General features: G+C 34.9%; 1 protein-coding gene across 4 annotated transcripts in view; it reads right to left on the bottom strand.

Annotated features, from left to right (window-relative positions):
• Window positions 1-286: 286 nt before the first annotated feature.
• LOC122038468 overlaps window positions 287-16,066 on the bottom strand; it is a 38,036-nt gene continuing 22,256 nt past the window's right edge. For all 4 annotated transcript variants that reach the window (XM_042598236.1, XM_042598238.1, XM_042598240.1 and 1 more), the window contains 4 exons: window positions 5,287-5,378; window positions 4,119-4,180; window positions 3,921-4,014; window positions 287-736 (listed from right to left, as the gene is read on the bottom strand). In XM_042598236.1, the coding sequence (XP_042454170.1) occupies window positions 686-736; window positions 3,921-4,014; window positions 4,119-4,180; window positions 5,287-5,378 (299 nt within the window). In that variant the 3' untranslated portion in view covers window positions 287-685. The remainder of the gene's footprint in view (window positions 737-3,920; window positions 4,015-4,118; window positions 4,181-5,286; window positions 5,379-16,066) is intronic.

The following is a 16,066-nucleotide window of genomic DNA, read 5'->3' as shown; positions in this document are numbered from 1 at the left end:
CTTGCCCCTTTTCTACAACCTCTCTTCTTCATGTGTTTCGCTCTACCACCCTGCTGCACTTATTGCCGAAGCCTGCCATTGTCTCTATCATCCCTCTTCACTGCCCTGCCCACTCCAACACTCTACCCTCATCATTCCCCACAAGGCACTACAAGCGCCGAACCCACCACTAATCAGGACCAAAGCCTCCAGTCTCCAATGCCGACTCAAATCCACTTAAAATAAAATAAAAATAAAAATGAAGTTATACAAAAAAAAAAAAAAAAAAAACTTCCTTGAAATTGTGTATTCCAAGTGCAAACATGACAAACTGGCTTTATTCTCTGGAGATAAATAGCATTTCTATACGCTTGATCAATACAAATAGCTGATGTGTTCTCCAGAAATAATTATACTTGTTACAAAATATAAATGAACAAGGTAGTGAAGCAAAATAATCTGGTTCATCATTTATACATACGAGCTCTACTATGAGAAGCTCTTGTTTGCACGAGGCAGGCTATTAGTACGTGAACTTATTGCCAAGCTCCTAAGAAACCTCTGATTCTGCCATGCAATCATTTTTCTCTTGTCGACGTCAATGCATGTACACTTGAAAAGCAGACTACTGAAACATCTATCTTGCATTTGATGTAAGAAAATTGTGCGCTCGAAGAAACATGATGGATCAAAAAGTGGCACCAGGTTACCATCTTATTGCCTCTTCCTTAAAGTGGCTGTTGATAGTTCTCTGTTCCTAACAATACCAAAAATAAGGGAAGAAATAAGCACCGAGTGCAGTCGAGATGGAAAATAGGGACAAAACAAATCTACATTCCTAGTGTTAGTAGCCTAAAGCAACTCTAGATGGCTGACCAAGACAAACCACAAAGATTCATGAAACTTGGTAGGTTGTAAAGTTCCAATTTTTGAGATTCTGAAGTAGCAAACAGTTACAGACAACAGACAAGAAAGAAAAAGAATGATGAATAGTTGTATATAACTTTATTATTACCAGTCTTGTTGACATTTTGTGTAGCTACAAATACCAAATCCAGTTTCAAAGTCAGTTGTAGAAACTTGATTCTATTGCAATCATTCCAAAATTATCTTGGCAGCAATTAAACTCTCTCTATCTCTATATGAAAGGGAGAATCTGTCACATAACTCTCAGCATGGACATTGCAAAAATAAGTCGATCTCAATTACCGACCAAACTTGTTTTACCTAACTGCCCAAGCCATTTATTGTAGAGGGCAAATCATCCAAATAAAAGAAACCCCAATTAGTTAAAGGTCATGTAAATAGCAAGTTCCATTTCATGCACCAGTTGCAATAATTGGTTAGTAGGAGTGGCGTCTTTGTCATGTGGCAAGGGGTAAATGAAACCAAATATACCACTTATGTGAGGGTGTCCTCCAATCCTTCTTATTAGCATGGACTGAAAAGTGAGCCAAATTGTGACACTGTCCTTCATCCAAAATATTGTATTGTGACCCACAGTCTAAGGTCCAATCAATAGTTATCAGAACCTTACAAGGTACAATGTCAATTGCATAGTGCTATGCTTCGGGTGAAAGACAACTTATAATGTATGCAACTTAAAGAGACATGGCAATTCTATCGATTCCATATGAATGGAGTTGAATTGAAGTCCGTCTAAAGTAAAATCAGACATTGCAACTAAACTCCATTAATTAAATTTAATCAAATTACTTATAAAAGGTGAAACTATATTACAAAGGAAAAACTATATTATTATCAGAAGCATTCCGCATATTTTATTTCAATTCCAAATGATAAAAAAATATAACACTGTTTTGTATTTGTTTGTCAAGATGCAACATGAACCTTCATTTTGTAATGGATCATGATCAACATGCTCCATGAGTATTAAACATGCTATTAAATTTTGAGATCTACAGTTTATATCTTTTAGGATGTAAAGGCTATGCCAAGTAGATAAGAATATTATCAACCCAGTTTATTAAATTCATCTTAACATTCCTAGTCATGCTTCAATATGATTCACATGGGACTTCCAAGTTGTCAACTTCAGCCTAATCAGCCATTAGGATTACAACTCTTTTGAAGCAGCCAATCACCTGAAATTCAACTTACCCTTAGACATGCCATTCATAACCTGCTCACCAAGTTTAATATATGTCTGGGCTCATTGAAGGGCAGAGGCCACCATTGTTATACATAGCCCAGCAGAGAGAAGCAAACCTACTTAAAGTGACTCCAGTAGGTAAGGGCAATGTGTCTCCGTAGATGCCACACACAATCCTAGTATAGCCAGTTGTCTTATGACCTATAATGATAAAACTCAGCTCACCAAATACTAATTTCCATTGCCAAAAATTCTAGATTTAGCATCTACTCTTAACCTTTATTTGGTTGTTCCTTCAATGTGTTCCTGTAAGTAACTTAGCTTAAACATGTAAATTTTCATTGAAATGAATCAGCAAAGAAAACAAAGTTTCCAAACAATTTGATGGATTGCTATCATGGAATCACTCTAGTGATCGCTCTGACATGGACTCTAAGAAGTGCAGCACTCATGTAAGTGATCCTTTTGAGGTGATGGACTAGAGTGGACTCCTATCCCACTTAGCTGGCAATATTTTCTGTTGATGTGCCTTCTTGAGTAGGGGAGGTAGCTGAATAAGAAATAGTGTCACAAACTATGTTGTCAAGGAAATGGGAACAATGGTTTAAGCCATTAGGTGGTATAGGTACTTGACCAAAACTTGATAGATCAAGCCATGAGTAGGCTCAAGATAGCTCACCTGGTAAAGTTGCTGATGTGGAGGTCATGGGTTTGAGTCATGGAAATAACCTCTGGTAAAATTTAAAATTTCGATTAGTGCCGAGGTTTCGGTCCTAGACCGGAATGATACGGTTTCAGTATTATCGTGTCGTGCCAATACAGTTTCGGTATTTTTTTTATTTATATATAGTAATTATTAGATAAATATATTTATTGTGTATAATTTTAAAATAAATTGTATATTGATTTTATATAAGTTTAAACAACTTAATATGGTTAGAAAAAATAATTAAATATAATTTTCTTTAAAGATGTATTAATTACTCGAATTAAAATTGATACATCATAATTATATAAATTAATTGTTTATTCATTTAATTAATTATTAGTTTAAATCTTATATATTTAAAATAGTAAAAAAAATCAAAATATCAATTAAACAACAAAAAAATATAAAATAATAATAATAAATTATTAGAATATAAATATGATTTATTAGATTTTTTTTTAAAAAAATAGTATTTTTAAATAAATTTAAAACGGTAAAAAAAAGAATTTTTTATAATATCAATTAATAATTTTTTAATTTTTTAAATTTAATATATTTTTATATATTTTATAAGGATAATTTAATTAGGGTTTATAAAAGTCTATTCAAAATAGGAATTGTTTAATTAATTAAATCTTTTTTCTTTTGCAACAGTATGCTACACCGCAATCTCGCGATCAGTGCTCGCGCAACACTTCTACTGGCGACAGAGGCGTCATGCGATGCTTCCGGCGTCGATCGCGGGCAGATGACGAGGGTGAAATTTGTTCGCCTGTTGTGCCGATTTCGCTTAGTCATCGGAGCGATAAATTCCGGCGGTTTCGAGCGGCACGGCTCGGCACTTCAAACCCTGGACCTCTTGTAATGCAATGCAAGGGAAGGTTACGTACAATAGATCTTTCCTCGAACCCTGCATTGGCGAGAGCTTCATGTATTGGACTGCCCTTTATTATATTCCCACAACTACCTCAATAGACCAAAAATATGCAGTAAATGTTGAGCCTAAAAAGCAAAAAATAACAAGAAAACTCCGGGCCAATGCATATCTAATAAAGTATTATACAATATCAGCAACAAAATAGAGACCGGAGATGAAAAAGAGAATAATAGAACACTTACATGAGTAATACAAGGTAATAACGACATAAGATTGTCATCGATATTCACAGGTAGCGGAGGCATCTGACTCATAATACCAGCCATTCCATTCATTCTGTGGAAAAAAAAGTATTCATCTGGATTAAGATAGGAAAAAAACTCTCATTTATAAATTACTATTAGATGGGCAATTCTATGAACTCTTCAACTGTAAAATACCTATTCAAGATAGCAGCTAAGTTCTGTTTAGAGCGACAAAAAAGATCATTGTTATTATGCATCTGCAGACAAAAAGCAAAGGCAGGTAAAAACACAGAGTCATCTATAATTTTGCACAAACATGACAGAGCATAAAGCCTAGAGAGAAAAATAATATCAAGCTAGCTATCTTTTGAAGTATCTACATAATTTGACAATAATGCATCTAATTCTAGACAAATGATACAATCCTATTGCGAATAGTTGGATGTTCTTTACAACATCGCATTAACAACAGGTGATGTATGTTATATGGTTTCTTTTTTAGTGCATTCTTCATGTGCAATATAAGATGCAGAATGCATGAAAAAAATTAAATTTCACATAAAAAAATATTATGCTGATATTTTCTTTTTTGGGGGTAACAAGATATATGTATGAAATGATGTACTCTCACAATTAAATCTATACCTCTTTGGTCTAGAATTGCAACAAAGACTGAGTTCCAAGTCTCAACAAATAGGGATTGGCTAATCACCCAACTCTAAGGCAATACCAAAGTAATACTGAGAAATTTAGAAATCTTTAAAAACATTTTAGAAACGTTATTGTTAGACACCTAAATTCATATTTATGTCCAATACTTGTCACAGGTCCAACATAAATAGAGACAGGGCCCAAAGATAAACAAATACAACTAGTTTGTTAGGAACTGCTCCATATTAACTGAAAGGATAAGTTATATCACTAATTCCAATTAGCGCATCGCATAACCTAGCCATTAGACTAATTACAATTCTTTCATGCAGAACTCACAAATAGCATAACCTAGCCATTAGTATAACAAATCTCATGGCATGGGAATTGAATTGAATATATTATATAGATATCAGAGTTTACTATCCCTAGTTAATTGGGATTCCACAAATTTTAATTAACATGTGTACTTCTCAACTAACATTCTAACATTCAAATTGGGCACAATGGTGATAACAAGTAATAAGGACTCTTTAGAGGGGAAATTATACATATTGTCAGATCTCTTCATTAAGAAAAAACAAGATTTAGAAAACACATCTATCTGTACCTCATTCTTTTGGGAATGAATTCGTACCGTATATTTTTGTCTGTTGTATTATGGAAATTTTTGGATATAACAGACGTGGCAAAAGAGATATATCATATGTACCTCATTATAATTAAGATTAGCAGCAATCTGTTGAAGAATTTTTATATTATCATCTAGAAGCTTCCGAGTTCTGCTATCAATCAAACTGGTGGCTGAAAAAAATACACAATACAAGAAAGTAAAATATATAAGATTATGCATGCATCCTTGAAGATCAACTGGTCATGATTGTGCAAATGATAGGAAAAAGTTAAAAAAAAAAAAAAAAATTAAGTCAAAAATACTAGATAAGGTATCTGTGTGTGGCACGTACATAACACGAAGCACCATAATATTAGTATCATTAGAGTGATGATAATTCGAGTATCATTTGAGGGGTGATTGTTTCATACAAAGTTTAGAAGTATTGTTTCATGCTTGACTTTCAGCCTACAACTAGAATGGCATTAGTTTAGAAGTATTGTTTCATGCTTGACTTTCAGCCTACAACTAGAATGGCATAATTTCGATACTATGTCATGTCAACACTTAGAATACTTCAAGCATAAAGCATTTTAAGAACAACTCATAAGTTTTATACTAGTATCCCCTTCCACTTAAATTATTTCGCTCTGAATATAATCCTATAGCAATTTCGAAGTCAATAACAACAACTAAGTCTTATCGCACTAGGTGGGGTAGGCAATTTCGAAGTCAATTATATTTAAATTTAGAACAAGTTAAAAAATATATAACAAACATCTTTAATAATGATTATACATTCCTAACCACAAAAAGATATTGTGCATGTAATAAAATACTAATTTTCTAACATCTGACAAAAATTAATCTTATATGTTTCAAAGATTCATATTAAATACTGCCCTCAACTCCCAAGACATCTAAATATTGAAATTGATTCTCCACATATCAGTTAATATCACTCTTTAATGATTGGGAGTTGAACTTAAATTCCCAAAATTGAAACTAAAAGACTAATGGCTACAGAATAATGGATATATCTCAATTTCTTTGACTTCGAGCTTTATTCCTCTTTACAACTATTAGTACTCAAGTTGGCAACAAGCCTCTTCCCCTTCCTCTCTTTTTAGTATTTCATCTCCTCTCAGCAACCAATAGACAAAATCGAATAGACAAAATGGAAGGATAAGCCATGAGATAGAATCTTCTTATCACTTCTGATGTGAGCCCAATGAGAAGAATGTCTTTATGAACCCATAACAAATTGAAGGAAGAAACAAAGAAAATCTAAATCAATCTAATGAATGATAAAAAATCTTGACCCAATGCTTAATGAAGCACAAATTTGAGGTATAGGAGGTAGAAGACACTACAACCTTGGGATTTAGGTTGATAAATCTAAGAATGCCATAAGAGAATGTCTTGATAAGTTCAAAATTAAAGAGAATCAACAAGTGAGACTCTCACCATGCTTTTGATTGAAAAGTAAGCAAAAGTTACATGCGTGACCGTCACCCCCTTTATTTATAACTATAGGGTGATCTAAAAACCCTAAAAGGGCAAAAAGTAACCCATTTAGAAAAGGCTTAGGTAGACTACATAGCTAGTTTAGGCTTAAGTCATTACAACCCAATTAAAGGTAGAAATTGGGCCTATATATCAAAATTGTCCCCATTACAAAAAAAAAAAAATGAGTCCCACTTAAGACTTGAGATTAAGCCACATGACTTGCTCTTTTTCAAATCCGCTTCAATTATAACTTTGGCTTTAACACCTTCAATTAGCCCATTAAATGCTTCCTTCATCTTTTTAGCCTCAGCCCTTCTAACTGGATCTCCATTGATGTCTAACGGATCATCAAGACAATCTAGAGTGGGATGCTCCTTTCATTCTAAGGACTTAGCTTGATCCCCATTCTTAGCTTGTCGGGCCGCAACTTGTTTTCCATCTTTGACTCCATCAACTTCCGCTATTGTCCATTGGTGTCTCTCCTCTTTCCTTCCCTCTCTTTTTAATGTTTCATCTCCAATAGCTAATAAACGAAATAAAAAATAAATCATGGAAAGAGAATCATCTTGTCATTAAGAATGACAAAGATTATGAACTATCAATTATGAAATTTATTTTACCATAATTATGCTATTTGTTGTGTATATATTATACCTAAAATAGATTATCTGTAATTAGTATATTAGCGGTATATATTTTCTTGCTCAAAATAGTTTGTTCAGCAATTCCTATTTATTGGAAAGGATCTTCAAGAGGAAGGCATTCAGCCATTTACTCAAATTTGGCATGGTATTAGGGACTACCTCTCAAATTCATAGCTAAATCTTTGGATTTTTGTTAGTTTGCTTCTGTCCTTCAAAGTTTTCTAGTTTGTCTTGTTATTTTTTTTTTTCGGTTGATTAATTTCTTATCAACAACTTCTTTCTGGGGTTTTTTAGTTAATCAACTTGTGATTGAAAGTATTGCATTGAGATTTCTGTTCAGACTTTTTTTTCAAATGACTATGAGAATTTTTCAAGAAGAATACCGAGATCATGGCTATCAAATTTAAAGGAAAAAATTATGCAGCATGGGAATTTCAGTTCAAAATGTTTCTAAAGGGAAAAGAGCTTTGGAGTCACATTGATGCGTCTTCTAGGGCTCCTAAAGATGCTAAGGAACTCAGCCAATGGGAGACAAAGGGTGCTAGAATTATCTCTTAGCTTTTAGGATCAATTGAAGCTCATATGGTGAACAATTTACACCCCTTTGGTATAGCTAAGGAGATGTGCGATTATTTGAAGTGAATATACCATCAAGATAATACTGCAAGACAATTTCAACTAAAGCTGGAGATTAGTAACTTCAATCAAGACGATCTCTCTATTGAGCAATATTATTCTGGATTTCTTAATCTTTAGAGTGAATATTATGTTATTATTTATTCAAAGGTATCAAAAGAGACCTTAGCCAGTATTCAAGTGGTTCATAAAGATGTAGGCATGATCATTTTTTGATGAAACTGAGACCCGATTTTGAAGTTTGATCGGGCTGGATTGCTGAAGAGAAATTCGATTCCTTCTTTGGATGTATGTCTTGGTGAATTGTTGCATGACGAACAAAGACTGGCTACACAAGCTATTATAGGTGCATTATAGGAGAAATCTACAGTTATTAATGTTGCTTATGTTGCTCAAGGGTGTAGTGCTACAACTGCAAGGAGTTTGGGCATATTGCTCGCAACTGTGGTAAGAAATTCTGCAATTATTGTAAGCAACATGGACACATTATCAAGGAGTGTTCTACACATCCAGAAAATCGACAAGCCCAAGCTTTCAAGTTGTTGTTCCTACAGCCATAACCACTAGCACCAATCAGTCTGTTTAGGGTTGTAAACGAGCCGAGCCAAGTTTTGGGGTGTTCAAGCTTGTTTGATAAGTTAACCGAGCCGAGCCGAGCTTAAAATGAACTAAGCTTTTGAAATAATTGTTCAAGCTTAGCTTGGTTTATTTTTTATGAGCTTGAGCTTGTTTGAAGCTTGACCTTGGTTCGTTTAGATGTTATCGAGTTCTCAATTTAAGCTTGACTTGAGCTTGGTTCGAGCTTGGTTCATTTAGATATTATCGAGCTCTCAATTCAAGCTTGTTTGATTATTTGAAACTTTTAGTTATTTGATTGGTGATTGAGTTTGATAATTCAAACTTATTTATTTATTTTATTTTATTATTTAGCATATTGAAAAAAGTTTTATTAATGAATATGGTTCATTAACATTGTTCACGAACATTAACGAGCTGAACACATATGTGTTCAAGCTTGTTTGTTTAGTTTAACGAACTATTCAAACTTGTTTGTTTAATTAATTTTGTGTATATTGAACGCATAAACAAGCTCTTACCAAGTTGAACACCAAGCTTGTTCACGAACACTTGGTTCATTTACAACCCTAAGTCTGTTCTTACTCCAAAAATAGTCCAACAGATGATTCTCATAGCTTTTTCCACTCTTATCCTTCAGGGCCAAGGTAAGACTACTTCTTCTTAATGGTTCGTTGACTCTAGAGCATCCAATCATATGATTGGGTCACTTGATTTGTTGCATAATCTACGACAGTGTACTAGCACACAAAATATTCAGATTGCCAATGGTAGTAATCTTCCAATTACAACCATTGGTGATATAAGATCTTCTTTTTGCAATGTATTTCTCTCTCTTGGGTTCTCTACAAGTTTAATTTTTGTTGGTTAAATGGTGGATAACATCTATAATGTACATTTCTCTTAGGGTGATTGTTTTGTACAAGATCAGGTGTCGAGGAAGGTGATCGCAAGGGGGCATAAAGTGGGAAGATTATTTCCGTTGCAATTTATTGTTCCGAGAAATTTTTCCTCTTCAATTGTTGTTGCACATAAGGCTGATGTTTGGCATAAATGATTGGTCCATCCAAACAATGTGATATTATCTAATTTAATGAAGTGTGGTTTCCTTAGTAAGAACGATCAGTCTTCTAATCACCTCTTGCTTGCACTACTTGTAAACGGGGAAAAGTAAAGTTTTACCTTTTTTCCTACTTATGGTTATTGTGCTAATACATGCTTTGAGATAATACATAGTGATATTTGGGGCATTACTCCTGTTATTTCCCATACACAGTATAAATATTTTGTGACGTTCATTGACGACTATAGTTGTTTCACATAGATATATTTTCTACGCAGTAAAGCCAAGGTGGTCACTATATTTCAAAATTTTCTGACTTATATTGAGCAGTGTTCTAAATGGTGTTGCAGGCGGGCGCTAGGCTAGAGGCGGAGGTCATCCACCCCACTTTTGTCGAAGGCGGCCTCAAAGGGCAAGGTAAAACAAGTACGTTAAAAAAAAAACCTTCGTTGCCTTCCACCTCCACCTCCTTCCGCCTGCAGCCACTTTATAGTTGTCGCCAGTCGCTGTCGTCATCAAGTTAAGGTTTTTAAAAGCCTAGATTTTGAAGTTTCTCCATGCTTTCGTGCTTCCTTTATAAGCTCGCGCAAAGAACGCCTTGCTGGAAGCATCGCGAGGGCACGAACACATCGCCCAAGCCAGGTGACTGGCTCAGACGCATTGCCGGGCCCGACAACATGTCCAGACACGTCGCCCGAACCCGGCGAGGTGTCCGTGCACACACGACTGGTCTGACAAGCGTCCATCACGCAAGCTCTTACAAGGCAGAAACGTGATCTAGGGTTTTTTTTTTGTTTTGTTTTGTTTTTAAACCTAGGATTTAATCAAATTTAATCAAATACTTTATATTAATAATTTTAATCAACGTCTAGCTATTAGTGAGATAATTTAAATAGACCTAATTAAAGCCTAACTTACACCGCATACCCCATCCACACCTAAAATATTTTTTTAGTTTAAAATGTTTTTATGCTTAATGTCATAATCCAACCTCTAAACTCTAAAGGCAAAACCCTAAATGGCATACCCGTAAACTAAAAAAAAAAATCAAAAATCTCAAATGCATTAATCAGGTGGCATATGCATAACTATTAGTCTATTATATATTTAATTTTTTTAATATTTAGATTAAATTGGAGTGCCAACTTTTAATTTTTAATCTTTTTTTTTACTATTGAAGATTAATGGCGGAATATGAGAAATAACCAAAGGTGGAATTGAAGCGGAAGTCTAATGATATTGTTTAGGATTATGGGGGATTATGGGTACAGTATTGTAAATAAAAAAGAGATTGGATGACATGCAAATTATGTAAGGGGCTTATCAAGGGAGGAGTTTATCAAATGAAACATCATATTGGAGGTATTGTAAGACAAGTTGAAGCATGTCCTAAAGCATCTAATGAAGACCAAAAAAGAGGAAGAGCTTATCTTGAAAATAACAAGAATAAGAAGCGAGAAAGGGTGGAAGTAAATATAGGTGTTAATGTAAAGGATGAAAATTGTGAGGGAGATTCTTGTAAAAAAAAGTCAAAGCACCTCGGGCCTATTAATAAATGGACATCTGTAATCGATCCAACAAAGGCAAGACAACCAAACATAAATGATGCATTAAAGTTAAAGTTTACAAATGATATGCATGAATACCTTACAAGATGGATTTATGAGATGGGGATTCCTGTTCATGCAATCGACAATCAAGGTTTCAGACAATTTGTAGAGGAGGTTGGTCAATTCAGTTCGAGCTACAAACCTCCAAGTCATCTCCTAAGAGAGCCACTATTGAAACATGAAGTTGAGAGAACCAAATTATCTCTAAAAAGCACGAAGAAGAGTGAATGAAAAATGGATATTCAATTATAACTAATGTATGGATAAATCGCAAGAGGAGAAGCATTATGAGTTTGTGTTAATTGCAAACTAGGTACTTTATTCTTTGTTTCTATTGGAGAAACCATGGAGGCACACACTAGGACTTACATCTTTAAGTTTGTGGAAAAATACATCAATAAAATTGGCTCTCAAAATGTGGTTCAAGTAGTGACAGATAATACGACAAACAATATGGCAACTACAGAGTGTTGAAGGTTACACAACCTCAAATGTTTTGGACCTCTTGTGCGACTCATACAATCAACCTCATACTTGAAGCAATTGGAAAGCTACTCAAGTTTAGCGGAATACATGAAAAAGCAAAGGCTCTAACAATATTCATCTATGCACATCATAGAACTTTGGCTATTATGAGGAAATATACCAAGAAGAGGGATATTGTGAGACCCGGGGTGACTAGATTTGCTACTTCATTTTTTGCATTGGAAAGTCTTAAAGGCAAGAAAGACCAATTAAGACTTATGTTTACATCTGAGAAGTGGAGCTACACAAAATTAAGGAGTAGTGTGAAGGGGAAAGCGACGGAGGCAATGGTAATAAGTATCTCTTTTTGGAATCTTGTTTCTTTGGCTTTGAATGTTTTCAACCCTTTAGTGAAAGTTTTACGCGTTGTTGATGGTGACAAAAAACCCTTAATGACCTTTTTATTGGGTGCACTTAAATAAGCTAAAGAAAAGCTTAGAAAGACTTTCAAAAAAGAAGAAAATATCATCCCTATTTTGAAGATTATTGATGAGAAGTCTAAAGGTAGACTTGATAATCCTTTGCATTATGCCGCTTACTTGTTGAATACAAAATGACTTTAATTTGGGTACATATCTTTCCTTTATTTCTATTCACTAGCATACATGTCTCTTTTACTTATTTTTGGATTTATTATTTATTTATTTGCTTCTTTACTTTTTTTAAGTTGGATAGTGGTCCAATTATAATGGTGACACTCCAAACTTACAAAAAATGACAATGCAATTTCTCTCTTTAACAAATAGTTCATCGGGGTGTGAAAGAAATTGGAGCCAATTTAAAAGGGTAAGTAGTAATTCATACAACAACTAAGCATTATCCCACTAGTTGGAATCGGCTATATAGATCCTTTTAAGTTATTGAGCTCTATCTCCTACAATATTATCATATATATTTAAATAAATTTTATCTTGTTCTATTTTTGCTAACCAAATCTTTTTTGGTCTTTCTCTTTCTCGTTTGATATGTGTGTTTGTCATAGTTTCACATCGCCTAATTGGAGCATTTATTGGTCGTCAAAACACATGTCCGTACCATCTTAAACGTCTCTCAGAGTTTTCCCTCAATAGATGCAACTCCGACTTTCTCTAAGTAGTAATTCATAAATTATGTTATTTATTCTTTCTTTTTATTATTTTTAATAATGTTCTAATTGTTTAGATACATACTAAGAAGAGGAAAAGGCTCGAGACATTAAGATTGAATGAGCTTGTATATGTCAAATTCAACGCCAATCTTATGAAGAAAAAGAGAAAGAGAAATGGGTGGAGATTTGCTTTTATCCTCTCAAGCTAGTGAAGCTAAAGATTGGCTTGTTGATGGTGGTGATGAAGATGAGGTCGAGCGGGGTTCGGGACTTACTTGGAGAATGATGGCGGAGGCCTCGGGCGCGGATGAAATGCTACAACCAAGGAGGAGCGCAAGGAACATCCCCATTAGAGAACTTAATGAGGCTTTAGATGCATCGGAGGAGGAGATTGAAGAAGATGCTGATTTTGAATCTAATGATGAGAGGATTATGGATGTAGTTGAAGGTGCATATGTAGATGATTTAGAAGATTAATTATGTTTAGTCTAGTCCTTGTTGACTTATTGTCATGTTGAATTGAAACATTAAATGTTTAACTTAGATTTTTGGTATAAGTAGTGATATTACTTTTTTATTATCAATATGGTGATGATTTTTTACTAATTATCTTGTTAGATTATCTTTTTTATTGTAGGAATCCTAAAAAAAATTCAACCAACTAGGCGGTAGGCGGTCACTGACCACTCCACCACCGCCTACTGCCTTTTACAATACTGATATTGAGACACAATTCTCCACTTGTATTAAGCTGTACGGTCTGATAATGGTGATGAATATTTATCACATGACTTTCAAGCCCTTTTGTAACAGAAAGGTATTATATCTCAACGATCATGTCCTTATACTCCAAATTTAAATGAGGTGCCTGAACATAAACACTGTTACTTGTTGAATATGGTTCGCACATTACTCTTAGAGTCTTCAGTTCTGCCTAAATTTTAGGTGGAAGCTTTGTCCACCGCTGTTTATTTGATTAATAGTCTACCTTCTCAAGAATTGAATTTTGATTCTCCTTACTATCATCTTTTCGGTATGCATCATAATTCTCACATGCTATACACATTTGGATGTGTTTGCTTTGTTCACTTGCCTTCTCATGAGCATCACAAGCTTTACAACTTTATTCATACAGTGTGCTTTTATGGGTTACAACAATGCTCAAAAGGGGTTTTTGTGTTATGATGCCATTGCTAATCATTTGCATATTTCAGAAATGTGATTTTCTTTAAACATGAGTACTATTTTCCACAACATGTTTCTCCTTCCAGAAATATTCTTCCTAGCTTTGATAATATCACTTCACCAATTGAGCATTTTAAACCTAGAATTGTCTATCAACGATGACAACCCCTATCGTCACAAATTCTTCCCGGCCCTGATCTCCAGTGACTCTTTGAAAATCCTCTCGCATCCGTCATTCTCCTGATATATATGGTTTCTCTGCCACTTTAGCTGACTATAGTTCCTACCTCTTATTCTCAAGCAACTAAACATGCATATTGGGTAAAAGGTATACAAGAAGAACTTTAAGATCTTCAAGAGAATCACACTTGGGATATTGTTGCTTGTCCTACTAGTGTTAAGCCCATTGGTTGTAAATGAGTATATTTTATTAAGCTGCAGTCTGATGACTCACTTGACAGATATAACACAAGGTTGGTGGCACTTGGTAATCGATAGGAGTATGGAGTAGATTATGAGGAGACATTTGCTCATGTAGCCAAGATGATGATAATGCAACTTGTTCTAGCTATTGCTACTTCCAAGGGTTGGTCATTACGACAAATGGATGTTAAAAATGCTTTTTTGCACGGAGATCTTAAGAGATTTATATAACTCCACTACGAGGGTTATTTTCTACACCCTCTTATGATGTTTGTAAGTTGAAACGTTCACTCTATGATTTAAAGCAGGCTCCACGTACTTGGTTTGATAAGTTCCTCTCTACGCTTATTAGTTTCTCCTTTGTCTAAAGCCAATATGATTCCTCTTTGTTTATTTGCAAAACTACTAATGGAATCGTCTTGCTTTTGATATATGTTGATATTATTATTATTACACGAGCATCTTCAAGTTCTTTTCATATGAAGGACTTGGGTCTTTTACACTATTTTTTAGGCCTTGAGGTATATTCTAACTCAGCTGGAATTTTCTAACACCAGTATAAATACCTCCAAGAGATAGTTGCTTTGGTTGGTTTGCAAGATGGTCATTCTGTTAATGCCCCTTTAGAAGCGAATGTTAAATATCGTTGTGATGAGGGTGATTTTCTCTCTGATCCTTTTTATATAGACAACTGGTGGAGAGCTTGAACTATCTGACTATCACTCAGCTTGATATTTCCTTTATTGTTTAACAAGTTAGTCAATTTATATTGGTGCCTAGGCACCTCCACATGGCCATTGTTTGACGCATTGTTTGCTATTTGCAAGGCACTTTTGCCCGAGGTCTTTTCTTTTACGTGGGTTCTCCTATTTGTTTGATTGCATATAGTGATGTTAATTGAGCTAGTTCTGATACTTGACATTCAGTTATAGGTTGGTGCATGATTCTTGGTACCTCTCTCATTGCTTGGAAAAGTAAGAAGCAAGATCGGGTGTCTAAGTCTTCCATATAGTTGGAGTATCATGTTATGTCCTCTGCATGTTCTGAAATAGTTTGGCTTCGAAGACAGTTGGGTGAGCTTGGGTTTCCCCAAATTGAGCTCACTCTGCTGCATGCGAATAACACTAGTGCTAGTCAAATTGCTGTTAATCGTATTTCTCGAGCGCACCAAGCACATTGAAGTGATTGTCACTCTATTCGTGAAGCATATGATACCCACTGATGGATCGAAAGCGCTAGAGGGGAGGTGAATAGCGCTCGTGGCTATTTTAACAATTTTAAAACACAGAGTAGAAACGCAGCGGAAAGTAAAAGCAAACACAACAGACGCAGATGTTTTTACTTCGTTCGGAGCCTATGACGACTCCTACTCGAAGGCCCGCGGTCCTTGACCGCTTTCGGTGGGCAACAACTATAATATCGGAAAGATTACAATTTGAATTACAATTAATGCAATAAGTAAACTAATACCGACAACAAAAGATCGAAGAGTCTGAGCTTCGGGTTGTCAAGCACTTCAAGGTCGTCTCGTTGGCAGCACTTCACATAAGAAAATTTAGAATGTCTTGTTCTTTCAGCTGCTCCCTCGATCCTCTTTTTATATGACCTTCGGCGCTGGATC

The sequence above is a fragment of the Zingiber officinale genome, chromosome 1A (genome assembly GCF_018446385.1).
Source record: "Zingiber officinale cultivar Zhangliang chromosome 1A, Zo_v1.1, whole genome shotgun sequence".
Taxonomy (NCBI): domain Eukaryota; kingdom Viridiplantae; phylum Streptophyta; class Magnoliopsida; order Zingiberales; family Zingiberaceae; genus Zingiber; species Zingiber officinale.
Note: the sequence above shows the minus strand (reverse complement) of the source record. Positions and strands in the feature narration are given on the sequence as shown.